At 45.9% G+C, this 23,208-nt stretch overlaps 1 protein-coding gene across 1 annotated transcript in view; it reads left to right on the top strand.

Annotated features, from left to right (window-relative positions):
* ATP9A (ATPase phospholipid transporting 9A (putative)) overlaps nucleotides 1-23,208 on the top strand; it is a 107,699-nt gene that overhangs the window by 55,535 nt on the left and 28,956 nt on the right. The window contains exons 10-14 of the mRNA XM_045528077.1: nucleotides 3,341-3,417; nucleotides 4,585-4,745; nucleotides 5,492-5,634; nucleotides 6,650-6,762; nucleotides 16,388-16,600. Coding sequence (XP_045384033.1) covers nucleotides 3,341-3,417; nucleotides 4,585-4,745; nucleotides 5,492-5,634; nucleotides 6,650-6,762; nucleotides 16,388-16,600 — 707 coding nt within the window. The remainder of the gene's footprint in view (nucleotides 1-3,340; nucleotides 3,418-4,584; nucleotides 4,746-5,491; nucleotides 5,635-6,649; nucleotides 6,763-16,387; nucleotides 16,601-23,208) is intronic.

Raw genomic sequence — 23,208 nt, 5'->3', positions numbered from 1 at the left:
TAATTAACTATGCTTCTTATTCTTTGATAATTTGAAAAATAAGTATTTTGTTCAGTCTGCATTTCCTGGATTGTCTGGGAGGTCCGTTTTGTTTCTTCCTTTGTCAATTACTTGTTTGTGTTCTTTACTCATTTTTCTGTTGTAGTTCTTACCAGTTTGTATTCATTTGGAAGAGTTTCTTCTTTCTGATGTGTGTGCCTTCTATCCTTTTTCTCCCATCCAGTTTGTGGCCTTTTTTTTTTTGGCTATGTGGGAAGAGAGAGAGCGAGAGAAGGTGCATGCGCACACAAGCGTGTGTGAGCGCGTGAGCTCGAGTGCAGGTGCACTAAGTGATCTGATGACGTTGCCTGCCACGCCCCTCAGCGGGCACATGTTTTGGCATTTACTGTTTCCTTAATTGGTCTCAGTTTCCCCTGCATCTCACTGAGTAGACATCTGACTGCCCTCTGATTCTAATGTAAACATGGAGTTAAACATAAGCTATTTTTTAGAGTAATCTTAATTATGCGAGATTTCACTTCTGTGTTCCCTTTAGAATCTAACTCCTGCCTCTTGGTCAATTCACTGTTAGCGCTTGAAGTTCACAGGTGTTGAGGGTCTGGCTGCATCAGCTGGCACCAGTGAGTAGAGGATGTGGTTGCCATGGTAACCCTCACACTGCTGCCGGGCTGAGGCAGCGCTCCAGCAGTGGATAAGGGACCAGGGTCTTGTCCGGGAAGGTGGCCCAGATGTTACAGGGCCCAGGTGTTCTAGCCTGGTTCTTCTCAAACTCTCAGGGAGGAGGGGCCTGTTTGTTGGGTTTCCCCCTAATCTGTGGCTGATCGATTTGTGGCCCTCCCTCTGTGCACGGCCCGTTGTGCAGCCACACCGTGTGCCTCTTGCCACACTGGTGTGACACTGCCCAGCTGGTCTGTACCCCGTTCAACGAGCTTCGTCCTCTGATCACAGGTTGAACATTGCAGCCATGTCTAATTGCTATAAAAGTTCCTGAGCAGCCATTCTCAGGTTGCAGCAGTTGTTTTGTCGTGGGTGAGGAACAAAGGAGTCCCAGGGTAGCCCTGACCCCGGACAGGACCACACTGCTCTGGAGAGTTAGTGAGAACTCTGTGAAATGCCTGACCATGACCCTCTGGCTCATTTGAGAGACCGGACAGGCACTGGCTCGGCGGGTGGACAGGACTGCGTGGTCTGCGGGCTGCAGAGGGTGACGAGGATCTTGAGAGCAAGGAAGGACTGCAGAGGTGACAACCTAGGGAGAGGGGACTAAATGAAGAGGTTCAGGTTGCCAGCACTTCGGGTTGGGCAGGGCACTTCAGGGAGGGGATCGGGCTGGATGGGGACCACGGTGAGCGGAGAGCACGTGCCGGTCTGAAGGGGTGGCTGTCCCTTAACACCAGCGGTTATAGCACAAGGAGTGTGGCCCCAGTGTCACCATGTCTTCCAATTCTCCAGGAGAAGCCACACATTTCAGTTTTTTTTTTTTTAAAATGAAATCTCCTGAATTTAAAAGTTGGCAACTTACTCCAGACCTCGAAGCACCGTGCGGACCAAGGCAGCGTGCGTCTGTGGACACCGGCGTGCGCTGCCTCTCCGGCGGTGGCCGCGCGAGGATGGGGCTGGGGATCTCGTGGAGGCAGAGCTTTGGTCCTGAGCATGGGGGAAGGCCACTGTCAGCAGTGTTTGATGGCATCAGGGGGTTGGGGATGGTCCCTTTGGGGTGCCCCTTGTTACCAGGGCCCTCTCTAACCCTGGGCATCGGACCGAGGCAGAGCCGCATCTGCATAGGAGTGGACGGCGTGGCCGTGTGGCTGTCCGAGCTCGGCCCAGGCTCGGCTCCTGCTGTCTGACCATCTGCTCTGGCGACAGGAGCCGGCAGGGAGGGGCGCCTGTGTTCACAGGAGCTGCCATCTGCCGAGAAGCCGCGCGGCTGCCTGGCCTGCCATCTCCCTGGCCTGCCATCTGCCGGGAGCCTCCCGGAAGGGAAGTGCATTGTGCGGGAGGACATTGTTCGCAGGGCTGAGCGCTTTAAACTTGGGAGGGACTTCGGTGCCTCCTCCTCCAGTGCCTTCAGGGCTCTTAGTCCAGAGCCCATCACAGCCCTGCGTTTGGGGTTGGGCTTTTTTCCTGCAGAACCTCCTTGAATTCACTGTCTCCCTCTGACAGAGGTATTCCTGAGCGTGAGGGGGAGAGAGGAGAGGAGGGTCGGTGTTTTCTTTTTCCTGCGGAGACCAAATTGTTTGTGTTTCTGGGATCTTCCCAGAGAGCTTGGCAGGGCTGGCTCCTTCTCATGTTCCAAGTTTCAGCTCAGATGACACGAATTGAAACAGCGTCCCTGACCGCCCAGTGCAAACTGCACCCTCCCTGGCCTCCCCTGCGAGAGTCCATCACAGCACCTCTCACTCGCCGAAATGCCCGTGTTTCTTGTTTGCTTCTTTTTTGTCTGTCTTCCCCACTGTGTTGAGCATTTTCTTGACACACATGGAAAAGGAGAGACAGGTACATTTTTGAAAGATATTGCCAAATTTCTCCCCAATTTATACTTCAGCCAACAGTGTGTATGACAGGGTCCATTTTCCCACCTCTTGGCTAACATTGAACATTCTCAGTCTTGAAATTTTGCCAATCTTATCAGGATAACAATGGTTTATTTTGTATTTTTTGGATCATTTATTAGATTGAGCATCTTTTCTAATGTTTACCAGCCATTTTTACTTCTTCTATAAGTTGTTTATTTTAGAAGGATTGATGCTTTTCCTTGTTGTGCCCGGGGGTTGGGAGAGGGTAGGGAGAGGGTCGGGGTTCTTTCTCAGGAAAGAACTGTCATCTGGACAGATATCCCCAAAATGGTCACGTGAGACAGGGTCTGAAAGGTGTCAGGCTCACCAGGAAGAATGTGCTGTAAAAAGAAGGGTGTGTTCATAAGTTTCCACAATAGTTTATGAAGATAGGAATGTTCTAGGCTCCTTTGGAAGCTTCTAAGGCCAGTGGCACAAAGGACAAAGCTCCCCTCCCCCAACTCTCCTGCTGTTAGAAGCTGCCAGACCAGCACGGACCGGCAGAACTTCCACAGTAAGGAGAATGCTCTGTGTCTTCCCTGTCCCACGAGGCGCCACTGGCCCCATTATTTAATTTTAATTGAATTTAAATTTAAATGCTCACCTGTCCTAGTGGCTGTCGTGCTGTAGCCATAGGTTATTGGTTGGCCCTGGTGTAAAATTTCTGACATTCCTGTGGTATGGCTGTCAGATTTAGAAACTTTCTCTCAAATGGGTCGGACTCTTCTATGGGTAAGCCTGCCTGTCTGTGTTAATACTTCTTTGTTTTTTCCTTTTCATTTTAGGTACCGTTGTGGGCGTCGTCCTTTACACAGGGAGAGAACTCCGGAGCGTCATGAATACCTCAAATCCCCGCAGCAAGGTGCGTAGAAGGTCCGGGGGCGTCTCGGCCGGCTGTGTGTTAGTGGGGTGAGCGATGAGATTGAAAAACAGGAACCCCTGACGGTGTTATTTATGCCACCATATTATCTTTCCATGCACATATGTGTGCATGTATGTATATACACATGCACACATACATATATACACATATATAATACGTAAATATGTATTCATATGTATATGAATACATAAATATTTTTAAACCTTTTAAGTTAGAGCAAACTACCAAGCGAGCACTGAACTCTTTGCCATGTGTCATGTTGCTTCCTTCGCATGTATCTCATTTCATCCTCACCACAGCGCGGTGAGCACAGGCACTCCATTGCGTAGGTGAGAAACGGCGTCGAGGGGCAGCCTGCTCTCCCCCGGCTGCCCAGCGCAAAGGGGCAGAGCCTGGCTCAGACCCGCGTGAGCAGCAGGCTGTGGCCCCGCACCCGGCGTCAGACCTGCGGTCTGTCCAGTGCCCTCTGCCACTGCTCGTGTCAGCCCCAGCCGTCCTCTTGTTTGTGAGAGTCAGAGCACTGCAGAATGAGGTCCTTTGTCAACAGCGTGAAGGAATGTCTGTCCCCCAAACTCTGGTCATGTCCACCCCACCATTACAGCCATCGTTCTAAGTAGCACGCTGTTTGTTTGGGGTTTTAGCCTCATCCTGGGCTGTATTTCTGTGAGGTTATTGATTTGATGTGCTTTTTAGACTCTGCAGGAAAATAAGTATGTTATTATTAAAATAATAATGTTCATTAATGAAGTACCTAAAAATCAGGTGCTGCCAGCAGTGTGGGCCCCCACTGTCAGGCACTCCTGAGTTAGTGGGTGGCACGGTGCTGACAGTGGAGGGCCCGAGTCACCTTTCAGGGCCACCATGTGGGGTGGCAGAGGCTGTGCAGTGTATGGCACCAGCCAGCACAGCAGGAACTTGGTTATAGGCTCCTGTGGTTAAATTTTCTTTGGTTATAAAGAACATTTTGAAATCAGAATTCTCTGAAGTCCCTTGGGTGTTGGTTTGGAACCCCAGCCCATGGCAGCCAGTGTTCTCAGACCAGGGAGATGAGGACTGGTGGATCCCACCGTCTTACCTGGGTGAAGGCCCAGCTCTCCAGGTGGGCTGTGGGTGCACCAAGTAACCTCCCTTCCCTTCGCCCCGCAGATCGGCCTGTTTGACCTGGAGGTGAACTGCCTCACCAAGATCCTCTTCGGCGCTCTGGTGGTGGTCTCGCTGGTCATGGTCGCCCTCCAGCACTTTGCCGGTCGCTGGTACCTCCAGATCATTCGCTTCCTGCTCTTGTTTTCCAACATCATTCCCATCAGGTAAGCTGGGGTGAGCTTGTGTTAGGGCACCGTGACGTTTTCTTCTTCTGCTCATTCAGAGATCATGGTTCTGTGGTTTAAAAGGAGCCAGTCTCTTTGTGGGGTGATGACCAAGAACAGTCAGAGCCAGGAGTGTGGCTACAGCATCAGAAGGGCGTGCTCTTCCCTGAACCACCGTTTCTTAAACCACTCTCTGCTCAAAAGATCTTTCCTTGCCTTGACTGGCCCAAGCTAGGGATGCCCTTTAGAGTTCGTCATCTGCCAGCTCTGCAAGGGTGGAAGTGGCTGTTGGGTGTGCTGTGTTGAGAAGGATGCTGAGCCTGAGTCTGAGCTCAGAGGGGTAGAATATTATGCTTGATCTGCAATGTCTGCCGTGGATATGCAATGGAAGCTTGGTGGCACATGCCAATTGTTTGCCTACCTAATTTCAAGGCTGAATAGGTAGATTTTATTTATTAAAAAAAATTGAAAAAAAATTTTTTTAAAATAAGATTGAAACAACTACACTTTCTATATTTTAAGTGACTTCAGTCCTTAAGAAGAGCTTCAGGAAAATAATGATTTGTTTAGTGCCTTATTTGATAGTGGGGTTGACTCGTGTTAAATCTGTGGGTTCAGCCCCAGCTTCTGTAGGGAGTGAGTCCAAATGCTATGGCACAAATGTATGTAGACCCACGTTGCTTATGCGAAGACGTACAAACTTGACATCTGTCCTATTAATCTGTTTGCTCTGGTTTTCTGACTAGTTTGCGCGTGAACCTGGACATGGGCAAGATTGTATACAGCTGGGTGATTCGAAGGGATTCAAAAATCCCTGGGACCGTGGTTCGTTCCAGCACGATTCCCGAGCAGCTGGGCAGGATTTCTTACTTACTCACAGACAAGACAGGTGAGCCGCTTCCTGGGGCCTACCTGGGACTCCAGGTGAGATGAGGTGCACAAGGGCTTTGACCAAAACTCTTGGATTCTCCCTCTGGATGAATGAGAGATGCATGCTGCTGCTATTTTATTCTCTTCCATTGTTTGGTGACTAGAATGATGGTAACAGCAGCGTACCCTTACATAGGACTAATTGTGTGCAAAGCACTGTTCTGGGGTGTTTACATACAGTGACTCATTCAGTCCCCACCCCAACCAATGAGTCAGGTCCTGTTCCTGTCCCCTTTGCAGATGAGGATACGTGGCACACAGAGGGTAAGTGACTTGTCACAGGCACATAGCGGCCCAAGCAGGCTTTAACTCAGGCAGCCTGGCCTCGAGTCCTGATCTCACAGCCACACCCCGAGGCTGCTGCTCCACTTACCGTCCCTCAAGCTGTGAGGTTACCGTCGTGGTGAAGAGCAAGGACTGGGAGTGGGGAGATCTGTTGAAGCTTCAGCTCTACTATTTAGTGGCCACGAGGCAGACGGGATGCTGTCGCAGAGATCCCTGGGCAACTCACCAAATCAGAGAAAAATGAGGCTTCTGGAAGGAAAAGAGCCAGGAAAGTTCTGGACAAGTCAGCATGAGGACTCTGGGGACAGTCTCTGTAGGGCTCTGGTGTTGGGGTTGTATCTTTCTGCTCAAGGTTCCATTCCTTCCAGATAGAATCTGATTGGCCTAGTCTATGTCATGTGGCACCCTCTTGGCCAATGGAATGAGTTTGGCACCCTGATTGACATTTCTCCTGGACCACCCCCAGGAACAGGCATGGCAATTTCCCCAGGGAAACCTAGGATGCCGTTTTCAAACAGGGAATAGGGTTCCAGGCAGGTGAAACACCACAGATGTCTGCCCCAGCAGGGCAGTACTGACTCCAGTGTGTCACGTATAGTAAACTCTCCAAAAATGGCAGCTGTCATTACTGTTAATAATAATCGACACCCTGGGATGTAGGCACATCACTCACTTATCTCGTGTTTTAGGCACTCTCACCCAGAACGAGATGGTTTTCAAACGGCTCCATCTGGGGACAGTAGCCTATGGCCTGGACTCGATGGACGAGGTGCAGAGCCACATCTTTAGTATCTACACCCAGGTAAGGGCTTTTGTTTCAACACCCCAAGCAATTCCTTTATGTTTTTTAAGCAACTATATTGAGATATAATGCAGAATGCCATACAATTCACCCATTTAGAATGTAGAATTAATCGGTTTTTACTATATTCACAGAGTTGTGCGACCATCACCACAATCAGTTTTATGTTCATCACCCCAAAGAGAAACCCTATACCCTTTAGCAGTCACTCCCTGTTCCCCCAGCACCTCCCTTCCAAACCCATGGCAACCACTAATCCTTTATATTTCGAATAAAATTGCAGTTGGGTTTTTTCCCATCTTCCTTATCTCCAGGGTTAATCTACTTTACTGAAGTGCAAATCAGTGGACGTTGGGAAACACCTAAGAGAAAACTATTTGTCCAGTAACTGGTGCCAGAAAGAACCTAATGGTTGGTGATACTTCGAGTTTATGAATGTGTTTATTTTTCTTTTCCCTGGCCTTGAGCCAGAACGGCAATAATGAGTGGTCTGCTTGTGAGATAATCACGTGTCACTAACTTCAGTGTCTCATCTACATGTAACTCAGCAATCAGGACGAGGAAATTAATTTCTCTGAGATGACTTACAATGTGTTGGCTCATTTCCCAGAGAAGGGTATTACTGGCCAGTATCCTCATGTTCCTAAAAGGTTAGAGCAGTGAATCTCCACCTCGACTGCTCCTCAGGACTACTGATGGTTTCAAAACAAAACAGAACAAACACCAGAGACATTTACTTGGGCCTGATACCCTAGAGATTCTGATTCTTTCAGACTAGGGCAGGGCTGGCCTCTGTGTTTTACAAGTGAGACAAGACAGAACCAACAGACCCCTTCGTAATTCTGAGGCACGTCCAGGGCTGAGGTGGACATACGAGAATGGCTCCATGTTATTGTGCTTGTTTGGAGATAACGAGAGAATAAGGAAGGCCATATTTTGCTTAAATTTGTCAAATAACAATTCCACAGTCAGAAAGCCAGTTAAAAATGTGAAGGAAATATCTCTGTATAAAGGCTAAAGGCAAAATCCCCAAATACTTTGTGACACGGTTGTAGTCAACATTTAATTTTCTAGAACATTCTCCAGCAGGCACACCTGATTTCCAGGCTTTCTTCTGAAAACGGCAGAGCAGGGACGGTGTGGCAGTGGGGGTGGATTTTGACTGGGAAACAGTTAATTTGATACAGCTCATGTCATCATCTACAACCAGCCACAAAGCCCTTTTCATCCTTCCAGGTCTGTGGGTAGGCATCATGGCTGGTAGTCCATGTCTTGTAGTGTAGGGCTAGTAACAGATCAATGAGCTGCTTCGCTGGACAGGGAGGGGAAGCCACATAGTCCCCGTTTCCTTTCCATCTCTCTTGACCGTCTTCCTCTGCATGGTGATCCCGGGTTGGCATCTCCGGGGCTTGGTGCCGGGTCCTGCTATGTCTCTCCCTGGGTGCTCCCCCCGCCTGGCTTCCATCACCCTGTAGGTGCTGATGGCTTCGTCTCTGTCTGTTATGGCCCTGACCTTTGGACTGTAATACACCCGCACGCCTGGCAGCAGTGCACGCCTGGCATTGCTGCATGTGGCTCATAAGGACCATATACCCAGGGTCCCTCCCACCATTTTTCCCTGCTGCCCTGAACCTCCTTCCTGTCTCAGCACGTGCTGTCTCCATCCACCCCATTGCTCCCATCACCTCCAGCCTCAGTCACTGCCCCTTGCACCGTGCCTGCTCCCGCCCGATCACCTTTCATCTTCATCCCTTCTCGCTCACTTAGCAGAAGCGACTCTCTCCCTTGTCTGACTGTGCACGGGGACCTCCCGCATGGTGGTTTCCCTGCTTCTCTTCCCTCTCTCCTCCCAGAGCACGGAGCGCCCTGACACTGTCAGCTCCCTGGGGAGGTCTAGCTGGGGTCCAGCCCGTGTCCCCTCCCACTCCCTTGGTGCAGCCTCTACTCCCGCTCACTCCAGCCTGTAGCGCAGGGTGAGCTGCCTCATTTCTGTGTCTTGGGATAGACTCTCCCTCTGTGCCACCAGCCCCATGTGCCTTTGGGCTCCTTCTCAGGGGCTCGTTGTTTGGACTGAAGTGCTCGTCGACACCCGGCTAAGTATCCGTTTCACTCTCAGACCCTTCCCAGGCGCGCCGACACGTTGATGATTATATTAGACAGATTCATAGGCGATGGTGTGTACCCCGGCAGGAGACACACCCGTGCCCGTTTGGGTGGCATTTTTACGAGCTCCTTGTATTTAGAGAAGCCATCTCAGGATATTTGTTATTTCAGCTTTTATGGTTCAGTTTTGGTTTAGCGCAGATAACACCCTTTGTAGTGTTAAAAGTCAGAAAATGACATTTCTTCCTATGCGCTCTACTCCTGCCTTAGTGGAAGCTCATAAATTGTTTTGCCCATCCTGGTCTTGAGTCTAATGTGGCACAGGGTTGTGGGGTTAGGTCTTCTCCAGGCTGATGTGAGCTCGGGATTGTAGTACAGACTCAGTTTAGTGACGCTGTGTGTGCCTTTCTCTCGTGACATCTAAAAACCCTGCAGTAGCACGTGATGTGATGCTTTCGTGATGAGACGTGAAGGCTTTTCCAGTTTTTTTTAACAGCATTATTGAGGTATAATTTACATACCATAAAATTCAGCCATGTTACATGTACAGTTCAATGACTTGTAGTAAATTTACAGAGTTGTGGAAGCATTGCAGCTACCCCATCTTAGAATGTGCTCACCACCCCAAAGAGATCCCCTGTGTCCATTACACTCGCTCGTCTGAACTTTGGAGCTTAATAGTGGGATTTTACAGCTGTGTTTCTTCTAGTACAGTGTTTGGAACCCCTGGGCTGGATCACTTCGCTCAGAGTCAGAAGCTCAAAGAGTCCTGCCCAGAGCTGCAGTTTGAACAGGTGAACCAAGGGATTCCAAAGTACAACGGAATCCGAGAACGGCTTCTGTGAAGCTAAGATTCAGTCTTCTTTTTGAGAACGTCCGTATCTAAATCTGTGGATTCCAAGGCAGAGCTTGCAAGATAACCCACGGGAGTATGGAAAGAAAAGATCAGAGCATCCATTTACACTTCATTTTCATCTCCAAAATTAATGCAAAATCTCAATCTTACTAACAGTATAGAGGTTCACCCAGGGCCCCTCACCCCGTATATATCACACGGGTATTTGTCAGGTCTGGGCCTTGAGGTGTCCTGCGGAAGGAGCTGGAAGTCTACGATTGTTTATTTTCAGAGTGTTGAAATGTGGATTGCAGTTTATGAGTGTCCAGGTGACTTGTTTTAAGGATATTATTTAACTACATTAACCTCATAAAGAGAGCAGGTGGTTTTAAAAGATTTTTGCGGGAAAACTCCAGATCATTAATACAAGGCCGCGTAAACAACAAGAAAATGTCTCACACATTGTGAGATAAAACTGTAACAAGCTAAGGAGATGTGATGATTTTTCCCCTGGCTTATTTATTTATTGGTACCTTTTTAATTTAATTTTATTTTGGTGCCTTTAAAAAAATTATGATATAATTCAAAAACCATAAAATTTGCCCTTTTAAAATATATGATTAATTTTTTTTAGCATATTCACAGCACCGTGCAACCATTGATGCTGTCTAATTTCAGAATGTTTGCATCACCCCAAAAGAAAAACCACATTGCTTAAACCCTTGGTCTCCCTCTTCCATCCCAGGCCCTGGCAGCCACCAGTCTATTTTCTGTCTCTCTGGATTTGCCTATTTTGGACATTTCATATAAATGGAATCAAACAATATATGGCCTTTTGTGTCTGGTTGTTTAGCATATTTTTGTGGTCCTTTCAGGTTGTAGCAGGTGGAAATACTTCATTCCTCATTATAGCTGAATACCAGATATGATGATTTGAAATTTAAATTCAAATCTATAATTCTCAGTGTCCCATATCCTGAGTATATGTTATTTTGAGATGTTAGCTAATTCCACAAGAAACACTGTTTTTCATTTTTATCTTATTTTAGAATTTTATTTTTCTCTTGTTATATAATGCATAGTAGTACTATACACTGTTTATACAAAGATAAGTATATACATATGGAAGGTACTCAAAATTTTTCCCAATGTATGTTATTTGATCAAAATATTTCACGATAACTGGTCTGTATTACCCAGTGTTTGTAGTTGTTTGTTTTATTTTAACCCAGTGGGTGGGAGTATCTTCGTTTAACTCTTGTTAATATGCATTTGAGGAAAAAATGAACAACTACAGGAAACCGGAGCCTTGTGGCGCCGCTTTTGTGTGTTCTTCTAGCCTGTTTTGTACGTTCATATATTTAAAAATTTATATTTAAAAAAACATCATTGGGATTATTCTACACACTTTGGTCTGTGAACTGTCATTTTTAACTGAACATTTTGTCTCCGATATATTTTAGGATTTGTTGTGAGAATTGGAATTTACTGAGCTTTTTTTTTTAATAAGCGTGTGAGTTTGTGGTTTATTTTCCTGCACATGATGCATTCAATCCGTCAGTTCTTACTGCATGCCAGATAGGATTCTTCTTACTTTCTTCATCCACAGGAAACATATCGAAGGTTCCATTTATGTTTTCTTGTGGAAGAATTTTTTTTCAGTCTGTGTTTCTCTGTGACACAGAAGGCTACTTGTTTTTTATTCATTTAAACAAGCTCTCCTATTTCTTTATGATATGCTTTTTACTGCAGAAGAAATAACACAGACCAGCACAAAGGTAAAACATCGAGATCACCTGGGTTCACATCACTCAGCAATAACCAGCATTAGCACCTGGGTACCTAAAATGCCAAACTGTTTGCTCTGCATTTGTGTGTCTGGACACATGTGCTCTATTTCTCTGCGCGTGTTTCTTTTATTCTTTTCAACAAGAAGACAGCATATTCTTGTAATTCTTTTTAACTAGAGTTGAGCACCAGAATTTCTTGTAAAGTTTTATGTATGTATTTTTATAAACACACACATTCCTGGGCCCTACTGCAGTCTTTGGGTTTAGGGCGCTGGTACGTATATTTTTAAAAATCTTTATTGGTTATTCTGAGACTCATCTCTGGTTAGGAACTATCGCTGGAATAACACTGTCCATCTTTCTTTTCATTTCTGTCAGGGATGGTGCTCATGTTTAATGGTTTTATAACAGGGCCCAGACAGGGTCAGGCAAGTGAGAAACTCCCCTAGCAAGTTTAATGAGCTGCCAAAAGAACTCAACAATCAGGGAAAATCATATTTTAATACAGTATTTTAGAACATCTAATGTAAAAAATCTGTGAGGAACTAAATATTGAAATTTTAAGTGAAAGCAAGATCCATCCTTGCACTAGCACAGTTTGGCCTCAGATGCTTGCCCTAGTCCTGGCCCTGGATTTAGAGTATCAAGGGGTTTGCATCAAGGTTCCTGCCATTATATTAGGGTTCTCCTTATTGACATACTGGAGCTGGATCATTCTGTGTCGGTGGGGGGGGCCTGTCCTGTGCATTGCAGGATGCCCATAGATGCCAGTTCGCACCCCACCCCCCGTGTGACAACTAGAAATAATCCCCAGATATTACCAAATGAGGAGCAACATGATCCAGGTTGAGAACCCTTGTGGTATTTGGATAAATGGAAATTTGTTGGCTTTGTCAACATGATGATATCTCCTATTAAATAGTAAACGTGGTATTTACTCACTTAATTGGCCTGCAACTCACTTGATTTGTTTGGAGGTGGTGGCTCGGAGCCTGTCTCTGTGGTGGTGGCCCTGTGGGGTTAATTAGTCATCAACTTTGTGCTTTTTTGGGGGGTGGGGCCATCATAACAGAAATTCCTTCTCTTTAATCGTGTATTTGTATCAACAGCAGCCCATTCATAATATCCATTAATATGACGAACGCCCGTATGTGGTGAAGTTTTAACTGCATTCAGAAAGGAAATTGGTATTCATGGTGACCCAACATTTAAGTTTCATGTTAATCTTTCCTGTAATACAGGCTGGAGTTCTTGTCGGGAAAGACGCTGCCCTGGGTCCTTAATGAGAAACGGAAGCTTATTTTTCATGATTGTTGGCGCCTTGATCATTGGCTGGATGCCGTAGATGGCTCTGCCGCCTTATATGATGAGAGACACCCACCTGGGGCCCGAGTCAGGGCCCTTTGTACATGGGGATCTTTATTCCTCTCCCAACACCAACCTGTGCCAGGTGACACAGGTGACACTTCTGATCTCATGTTCTGCCCTCCCTCCCTCCACAAGAAACCAGTGGTTTCTCCCCAGGGCAGAGAGTCATAACCTGCCTCCGTGGGCACCACATCTGTTTTTGTTTTCCCTTGGTATTTTTTAAGTAAGAAGAAATGTGTGTAGGTTAAAGGGCCGATGGGGAGGAGGTTAGAGATAAACACTGTACGAGGCGAAACTCTTCCATATGAGGAATGTGAGGATGTCTGAAGATGGGCCTAACGCTAGGCGACACCCCAGCCAGGCCACCGGTGAGTCTCAGCGTCTTCGTGGTACGTGTGGGTTGCCATTTGCTGTGTGCGTGAGTCTTTTATTTGACAATTAAGGGAGGCAGTTTCAGCACCAGTGATTATTCCCTCTCCTTCCCGAAACAGTAGGAAAGGGGGACAAGTATTAATTTAAGAGAGAAATAAATGAATGTGGAGACATTAAGCCCGTCGCCTGTGTTGTTGGTCGGGCCTGTCATCCTTGTCCTGGGATCCATTGTTGTTGGTCCCTTGATCTGAAGGTGAGGTCTTTAGAAAACTCTGACTGTCCATGGTTCTCTTGTTGCCTTGCTTGGGAATTGTTTTACCTGGAATACAAAATCTCATAGCTCTGCTTCGTTGCACATTTGAAATATTAGTGGAAGTATTTGACTCCTGTGGACATGAAATCAGATAGTTTTACAAAATCCGGGAGTTCGTGGACGACGCCCCCCTTCGCTTGACTTTTCATTCAAACCCACTGTTACTGCAACTTGCTAACCACGGCAATTACATTGTCAAAGGTCTTGTTATTGCCCCTGATGTTAAGTAATGATTTGGTCCAGGTGTGGAGGAATGCGGGTGAAAACGAAGACACGTGTTTGCAGCTAGAACATAAATTACAGAACTTGAAAAAGAAAAGGTTCTTGATTTAGTCTCTCCAATAGAGAGAACCTTTCTGTAAATCTTCAGTCCTCTTGATATTTAGAGTTGAATTCTTTATAATTAAAAGCACTTGGCAAATAATGATTCATTTAAACCGGAGTTCTGATTCATTACTCTAATTATTGTTACCATGCAGTGCCCTTTGGCCTGGAAGTGAAACTCGTGTGCTCTTGACACCAGAGGTTAACAGAGCAGGAAGCCAGAGCCCGGCGTGTCCCCACAGTGACCAGAATAATTTAGTAATTGTCTAATTACCTGAGCAGTCTAATGCCACTACTAAAAATAGTATTAAAAAATGAAATGAAAGTCATTTTCTCATTTCTTGTAACCCATCTGTTCTCTATTTCGGGCAGCCGTGTGTCATGGGTGTAAAACACGGCCTGAAGGATCAGATCACGTCTCTTCTGTTGGATAAATATGTTTTTAATGAAATGTAGAATCCAGTAACTCCATAAACATTTCTAGCTTCCAGTATTCCGTTAGCTACAGGGGTATTAATATTAGGACTGTTACAGGTGATCCTTTGTCCAAATCTGTGATTTAAAATCTAGAACTGAAGTTGGTCAATTTGATATTTATTTCTTCTTGAAAATGGAAAAAAAAAATTCATGTCCATTGAGGACTTCCCACCACTAGCTCAGGAACAGTAAGTTATTAATTTGTTCCTTTGTTAAGTAATTATTTACTGCATGCCAGGCACCGCCCGGTACTAGGAGTACAATGACAAGTGACTCAGACAAGCTCTCTGTGTTCCTGTGTTCAAACGGGAGGGAGAATCACCAGGGAAACCAGCCAGGTTTGGCCAACAAAGAGAGGAACACTCAGGGTGAACATGGCAGCACGGCTTGCAATGGGGAAGGCCAGTGGAGCAACGTGAACTGGGGTTCAGGGAAGGCCTCTTTGAGGAGGTAACATTTGAATTGGGACCTGAGTGATGAGATGGAGCAAGCCAGCCCTGCAGGGATCTAGGGGATGGCATTCCAGGCGAGGGCACAGCAAGTGCAAAGGCCCTGAGGCAGGAAGGAGCTTGGCAGTGTTCAAGGAACAGAAGGGCCAGTGTGGCTAGAGCAGGTGAAAGAGGAGGACGATGGCAAGAGGGGAAGCTGGAGAGGTGGGCAGGTGCCCATCAGGTGAGCCCCTAGCAAGGTGGGAGGGCATCTGGATTTTGTTGAACACTGAGCCATAGACTGTTAACAAGTGTTTTTTTCCCACCAGTGGTCTTAATTTTTTATTATATTCCAAAGCAGTAGAACCCTTTCTTCAAAGGACAGCATACGGAGCCCCTGATATGTGCCACAGATAGGGAGAGGCCACTGATAGATAGGGAGAGGCCACAGATAGGAAGAGGCCAGAGATAGGGAGGGGCCACAGATAGATAGGAAGAGGCCAGAGATAGGAAGAGGCCAGAGATAGGGAGAAGCCACAGCTGTCACCTCCCATCCTGCCACACTGGGCTGTGCTGAGCAGGTTTTCCAGGATCCTTGGGACTCGGTGTGGATCGTGGGTTGAAAACCACCCCTTTTGCCCACTCCTCTCACTTACAGGAAACTGAGGCTCAGAGAGCAGATGTAACTCGCTTGAGGTCACACAGCTGCTTAGAACCCATCCAAGAATAAGGCTCAGATTTCCTAACCTTCAGTGCTCTTTTTACCACGTTGCTTGCTCTCTGGAAGCTGAGCCCCGTGTCGATGGGTGAAGGAAGGGTGGAGAGGGACCATGTATGCGGTGGAACTGCTCCTTAGGCAAGAGCTGGGGTTTGAAGTCAGCATGGAAGGCAAAAAGTGAGCACAGTTAACATTATTCTTGAAAGTCAACCTTACGTGAAGTGCCGGGGGCCACTCCGCAGGGGGTCCCATCCAGCCAGGGCGTGGTCTGGCTCTTGCTGGTGCTTCTGGCCCTACCTGCCCTGGGTTGCTTGTTACTAACGATTGTTACCTCCGTAGGATACCAGTTGAAGCAGTTGCCTTCTATTGTAAACCGAGAAGACTGTAAACTTAAAACAGTGGTTCTAAACTGAGGATGATTTTGCCCATGGGACATTTGGCAACATCTCTTGTCACAACTGGGGGAGTACTGCTGGCATCTCGTGGATCTAGTGGCTGGAGGCCAGGGATGCTGCCAAACGCCTGACAGTGCACGGGACAGGCCTCATAGCAGGGAGTGACCTGCCCCAAAAGGCAGTGGTGGCCAGGTGTGGAGGCCCTGCTCTGACATACCAGGATCCCTTTCATGCACTGGGGTCCTGGTCCTGATGGAGACCCCTGGCAGCACTCCAGGGAAGACACATTCACTCTGTCCACCGGTAGCATCACCTCATTCATTAACTTGTAATGTTTTCCTGTCTTTATTTTACTTTTTCCTCCCTAAGCATAAATGATCGGAACGCTGAAAATTCCATGCCATTTTTTGCAGAGTCATACAGATACACCAATGGCTGTTGCTCCACACTTCCAGGCCCTTCCATTCTCTGCTCATCTTCCTTATTCATCTCCTTCCTGCAGCAGTCCCAGGACCCACCGGCTCAGAAGGGCCCCACGCTCACCACCAAGGTCCGGCGGACCATGAGCAGCCGTGTGCACGAGGCGGTGAAGGCCATCGCGCTCTGCCACAACGTGACCCCCGTGTACGAGTCCAACGGTGTGACCGACCAGGCGGAGGCCGAGAAGCAGTACGAGGACTCCTGCCGCGTGTACCAGGCCTCCAGCCCAGACGAGGTAAACCGGGGGCGGGAGCCAGGGTGACACGAGTTCAGACACGGGGAGGAATCGCTCTTCCTCTGAAAGAGACAGTCACGGGTTTGAGTTGTCCCCTGTGTTGGCAAGGAGTGAGAGATCTTGTTTTGTAGCTCAGGTGGCCAGCACGAGGTCCCATGTAAACCACATAATTTATTTAAAAAATTTTATAATTTTAAATAAAATTTAAATTTTATAAACCTAAATAAAATTTGAAAATGAAAAACGTTTAAATAAAAGCTTTTTAAAATTTTATTTAAATTCTAAATTTATTTAAATTCTATACAGTTCACCCATTTAAAATACACAGTTCAGTGGTTTTCCAGTATGTTCACAGAGTTATATATAACCACCACCACAATGAATTTTAGAATATTTTCATCACCCCAAAAGGAAACCCCACACCCATTTTCCCCACAGACTCCCCTCTTTTTCCTCCGCCCTCTAGTCCTGAGCAAACACTAATCTCTTTCTGTGGATTTGCCCACCGTGGACATTGCATACAGCCGGAGCCACACAATAAATGGCCCTTTGTGACTGGCTTCTTGCACTTGGCGTAATGTTGTCAAGATTTCATTCCTTTTTATGGCTGAATAATATTCCATTTATGAATATTCTGCATTTTGTTTATCTGTTCATCAATGAATGGACATTTGGGTTGTTTTCATATTTTGGCTATTTGGCTATGCTGCTGAGAACGTTTGTGTGCAAGTTTTTCAGTGGGTGTAGATTTCCATTTCTTCTGGGTATCTACCTAGGAGTGAGACGGAAGGGTCATCTGTAACCACTCTGTGTTTAACCTTTTGAGGAACTGCCAGACTGTTTTCCAAAGTGGCTGCACCATTTTACATACCTATTGGCAGTGGATGAGGGTTCCAATTTCCCTTCATCTTGGCCAATACTTGTTATCGTCAGTGCTTTTGATTCTCGACATCCTAGTGGATGTCAACTGGTATCTTCTTGTGATTTTGATTTGCATTTTCCTGATGGCTAATAATGTTGAGCATCTTCTTTATGTGCTTATTGGCCATTGGTATTATCTTCTTTGGAGAAATGTCTGTCCATATCCTGTGCCCATTCTTAATTGGTCTATTTGTCTTTTGTTGTTGAGTTTTAAGAGTTCTTTATATATTCTAGATACAAGTCCCTTATCAGATATATAATTTGCAAATATTTTCTTCCATTCTGAGGGTTCTCTTTTTACTTTTTTGATGGTGTCCTTTGAAGCACAAAAGTTTTTAACTTTGATTGAAGTCCAATAAACTGCATACTTTTAAGTTGCTGTTCATATCTAGGCATATTCTCTTGCTAAAACCAAAAGGATTAGTTTGATACCATGTTCGAGAGCGTGGGGCTTGGTAGCACACTTGCCTCTTTGATATTTGTCTATAATAAGCTCCTGATTGCTTTCCTGCTTAGGGGGTCGTATCGTAGGAACACCCTCCGCACGTGCGTAGGCAGAGGACTCACCCAGTGTGAAAATAGTCTCATGTCCTTTGTCCCCTGACTCGTGTGTAATTCAGACACAGGGCTCTGTTTCACTAATCTGTTAACATTTTGGCCTTTTTCCTCCCCACAACCCCCAAAATTTTGTTCTGATTATAGAAGTAATTTTTATTTGGTATAGAAAATTAGGAAATTTTAGAAAAATATAAAAGGGAAAATGAGTGAGTTGCAATCTCATTCGTGAAAGATAACTATAGCTAACTGGCCTAGAGCACTGGGTGTGCATTAGGTCCCATTTGAAGTGTTTTCTGGGTATTATCTCATTTAATCCTCCCAGCAGCAAAAGAGGCACTATTGTTACTGGTATGATTTGGTTTGTGAATTCAGCAGGTATTTCTGAGTGGGCTGGCACTGTGCTGTCAGTGCTGGGCAAGACAGTGGCCTATGCCCCCAGGGAGAGGTGTGAGTGGCTCGCTCAGTAGAGCACATGAGTCCTGGGGTCCACGTCTATGACGGGGCAGGGCTGTTGTGAGGCCATGGTAGGCAGTCAGTAAATCCTGTGGGTCAAATTGAATGAGTATTTTCTCTTCTTCTTCATTTTTTTTTTTTTTAGGAATGGGGTCTTGCTATGTTGCCCAGGCTGACCTCAAACGCCTGGGCTCAAGTGATCCTCCCAAGTAGCTGGGACTACAGCCACGTGCCACCACATCCGACTTCAAATGAATATTTTTAAGGCTCATGATAACAATGACCAGAGTGCTTCCCAGATTTTTTTTTTAAATCATTTTACGCTTCTACCAATGTTATGAGGACTCCCAGTTGGTTTTCTTGTTCATTTTGGGAAGGAGGGGGATTCTCTGAGTGGATGCAGTGTTTTAAAGTTCTGGACTAATGTGCGAGTATTAAGTATGGAGCCTGCGGTTAACGGTGACTGGAGGGATGGCGCAATGCAAATCTTTACAAAGTTCATGAGTGAAAGAGCACTTGAATCCTGTTGCTTCTTTCTCCTTTCTTGGGGCAGTGGAATTTGTCATCTGGGACACTTCTCCTTCCAGTCAGCACGGTGTCTTTGGAACGGTTCAAGCTATAAAACCCAGTTCTCTCTGTGACTGTTGATATTTGAGCCAGGCACTTTAGGAGTGAAAAATGTTGCGCCTCCTGGTCAGTTTTGGAGTTGGGACCTGTGTGCAGAAAGGAAGGCTGGGGAAGGGGGTCGGTCCGGATGATCCGACCGGTCTACTCGTACTTGTGCCATGGTGGCTGAGAACTTTTGAGGTTTATCGTTATTTCTTTTTAGTCTATTGGATCTTGTTTTCTCCCCTTCTGGAAGCAGAGTATGACGCCATGGAATGACAGGTGTGAGAAAGGACCAACCAGCATCTTAGTAGCTATGGACCAGGAACTGGGAACTTACAGGTATTTGATGGAATTAAAATTTGAGCAAGTTCCAGATGTTGACAGTCTAATGAGGACTTCTGCCTTTGGGCCCTGGGGCTTGAGCTGGCATCTCTGGGGCCTGTGGTGCCTGTGCCACACTCCTCTGTTCCCACTGAACTTTGGTATATTTGTTTCAGGGCTGCGCAAAAATTTTTCCGTGAGGGTAGATCTTCCATGGAGTGCCCGGTGCTTCTTGGCTCCTTTTCGCAAAGCCAGTAGTGCTTTATCTCTTCTGTCCTTTGATTGCACTCGGATTCAGATTCGTCTTGTTTTTCTAAGATTCTGAGTCATGATTTAGGACAAAAAGAGAGGTATTTGCCTTTGGCGTCTTCACAGAGGCCAGTGTTACCTTGTAGCTATCTTTTTTTACTTTATTATTTTTTATTGTACAGTTATTTCATGTCTACAGTAGAACATGTGAAAATAGAGATAAGAAAAAATGTAAACCATGGTCTTCCTAGAGGTGCAGCCACTGTTGACATCTTACTGATCAGCCTTCTAGACTACTTCAGAGGATGCACGCTGCAAAATACAAATGTGTTTATATCAGTACATCACGAGACACAAAGGAGCCTGAATCTAGTTCAAGCAAAATCTTTCAGAAAGCCGTTCTGTTTCCAAATCCCTGTAGGATTCCATGTAGACTTGGCTGGCTCTAGAATCGTGCCTTTGAAATTCAATATCAATAAAACATTACCAGTCTAGGCAAGGTCAGTTTATGGAATACATATAGAAACCAGTATTCATTTGACTTGGGAGCTGCTGGAGTAATTTCTACCAGTTGGCGTAGGATTCGTTTCCTGTAACAGAAAGCAGCATTTCCTAAATTTGTTTCCTGTGCACATTCCGCCTTGGAAGCCTTGAAGTATCTTCATTCAGCTATCGATTACAGCCCGAGGGGTGCTGGGCCCTCCCTGCCCCGTACAGTAACTCGTGGGGGAAATGAAATAGATGTAATCTGACCAGAGAGGAGTGTGCCTCAGCTGCTGCGCAGGCGGGTCTCAGCCCTGGCAGCATGCCTCCGTTGCCAGGCTGTTCGGCAGCCTTGGAGGGGGGTACAGTGGGAGAGGCAGCGGGGAGGGGTCGTGATGATGATGCAACTTTTAAAGCATTTATTTCTCGGTGTGAGTGGGCAAGGAGATGCTGTCTCGCGAGCTGCTAGAATCAATCCTATGACGCATTCAAGTGTCTTTTCCATGAATTCTTTCATATTAAAAGCCTTTCTTAAGCTTTTACAATCACAGGTACTGATGTCTTCACTACAGGAAAAAGTAGAAATTGTAGATTCAAAAAAAAGTTGATAAAAATAACCTATAATTCTTACCAGCTAGTGATAAGTACAGTTTATATTCTGGTGTGGATTTTCCCAGACTTTTCCTAAATTTATGCATATATATGTATAGAAACAATTGTAGTACAGAATCATACTGTAGTACGTATTGTGAAGCAGGAAGGAAGGTAAATTAAGTAACATCCTTTAGAAAGTCATATGGCTTTTCTATTTCCATAGGATTTATGCATGTGTTTATGCATGTGCAGGCACATGTGAGGTATGTGCACACGTGCTCTGTGTGTGTGTGTGCACACGGATGCGTAAGTGTGTGTGTGTGTGTGTGTGTAAATGAAAGCTGCTTGCTGTATTTGGCCTTGCCTTGAATGGCTCAGTGATTTCAGAGCAGTGAATTACGGTTCTAGGTAACGTGTAGAGTGTTCTGCACGGCCCCCACAGGCTCATGGCGGAGAGTAAGAAGTCCATCTCCTCCTTCCCTGAGACTTCAGTTCTCCTAGGTCTCTTCCTCTGAGGCACCTGCTGTTATAATATCTAAGTATCCTTGCAGAGTTACTTCTTTGCATGTATTAGAATTTCCCTTGCCCCTTATTAAAATACATAAAAAAATTTAAAAACACAATTGTAATTTAATACAATTAGAAATTGTTTTGCATCTTGCTTTCAGTAACTCATTTTTTAAAAATGTGCCCATTTTGGAGATGAGGTATTAATGTAAGTTGGCTAAGAAATGTTCCCAAGGTCACGTTGCTGGCAAGGTGGAAGCCAGACAGCCCATGTCCAGAGTCTGGACTTACTACCCTTAGTACTACTTCCCTACCCGTGGGGTGACGGCTTGAAAGTGCTTTGCGACTTCATGAAGTGCTGTAGAGAGTTCCAGAGCCTGCATTTCAGGAACTCAGGGCTGATACTGGGTGACGTTCCATGGTCTCTGGTTATCACTGGCTGCTCTAGCCTCACGGAGCACCCTGTTCTGAGCTAGTGTTCAGAGACTACGTATCTCCCAAGTTCAGTGGAACATTGTTTTGTGTCTCTTCCCTCTTATCTTGGGAAGCTTCCAAGCTTGGTGAAAATAAACTTCCCTCTCCCAGACCCTGGCAGCCTACCTTCTGAATGTCCTGCCTGTACCACCCTGTCTTTCTGGGATTCTTCCCATAGAAAGGAAAATTCAAATGAGTGTATTGCACTTAACACAATGACCGCCAGTTCCATCCCTGTTGCTGCACATGACGGAATTTCATTCTTTTGGCTGAATAGTATTCCATCATGTCTATCTGCCGCATTTTCCTTATCCATTCATCCGCTGACGGGCACTTAGGTTGATTGTGAATAGTGCTGCCATAAACACGAGGGTGCAGATATCCCTTTGATATACTGATTTCCTTTAGGTGATAGACATCCTAAATACCCAGATTTGATCATTGTATGTTGCATGCTGGTATCAAAATATCACACATACCCCATAAATAGGTATAATTATTATGTAACAAGAAAAAAAATGAGTGTGTCTTTCCTCTAGTCCACAGTGTCCTTGAAAGTGTCCTGTTACAAATGGCCGTGGAGAGCTGGACGAGGAGCCACGGCAGGGCCTGTGGACGGAGGCCTCTCTGCAGCCACCTGGAATGTCAGCCCGCAGGCAGTGACACAGGGAGGGCAGGACAGTACAGCTAATCTAGAGACAGCTGATCTAGAAGCACGTTTTAGTTTCAGTTTACCCCCCAATTGTAAGAGTAACACAAACTTGTTATAGAAAAGGTAAAAAGAATTAGGAAAAAAATAAAATCATCCCTAACCCCAAAACTCAGCCATAATCACTATTAACATTTTGATGGTTTCCCTTCCTGTGTTCTATACGTATAATTTAAATATTTAGTGTCATTCCACATTTTATCTTTGTTCACTTAGTAAGATATCGCATTATCCCTTTTCAATAACTATCTATGATAAGAAGGTTTTTAATAGCTACGCTATCTTCTGCTGCTTAGATAAACCACAGATTATTTATTCTATTTCCCTTAAGATTTAGGAGGTTTCCTGCTTTGGCCATCGTAAATAATGCCACGATGCACTGCCTGATGTATTTATTAACTGTCTCTCGCATTTCTGATCATGTATCAAAAAGTCCCAGCTGTCTCATTTTGCATCTTCTTAAACTTGTTGCTGAGAGTGAGGGTAAAAGCCACCGGGGAACTTGAGCATGTGGTGCAGAGAAGGGCCGGTGATCTCCTGGTCCTTTTGCAGCGTGAGGTTTGTTTTTGTTCTGCAACCACATTCCTGTCTCAGTGAACGTAAGGTGTGTGCAGCTCCCCTAAATGCCTCGGTGTCAGCCCCGGACAATGACGACATTTGGACACGTGCACGAATGAGCCCGGCGTGGTGAGTCCCAGAGATTTAGGATGGTAATGGGGCTTTACCATCA

The sequence above is a fragment of the Lemur catta genome, chromosome 17, assembly GCF_020740605.2.
Source record: "Lemur catta isolate mLemCat1 chromosome 17, mLemCat1.pri, whole genome shotgun sequence".
Classification (NCBI taxonomy): domain Eukaryota; kingdom Metazoa; phylum Chordata; class Mammalia; order Primates; family Lemuridae; genus Lemur; species Lemur catta.
This window is presented reverse-complemented; position numbering and strand designations above follow the sequence as displayed.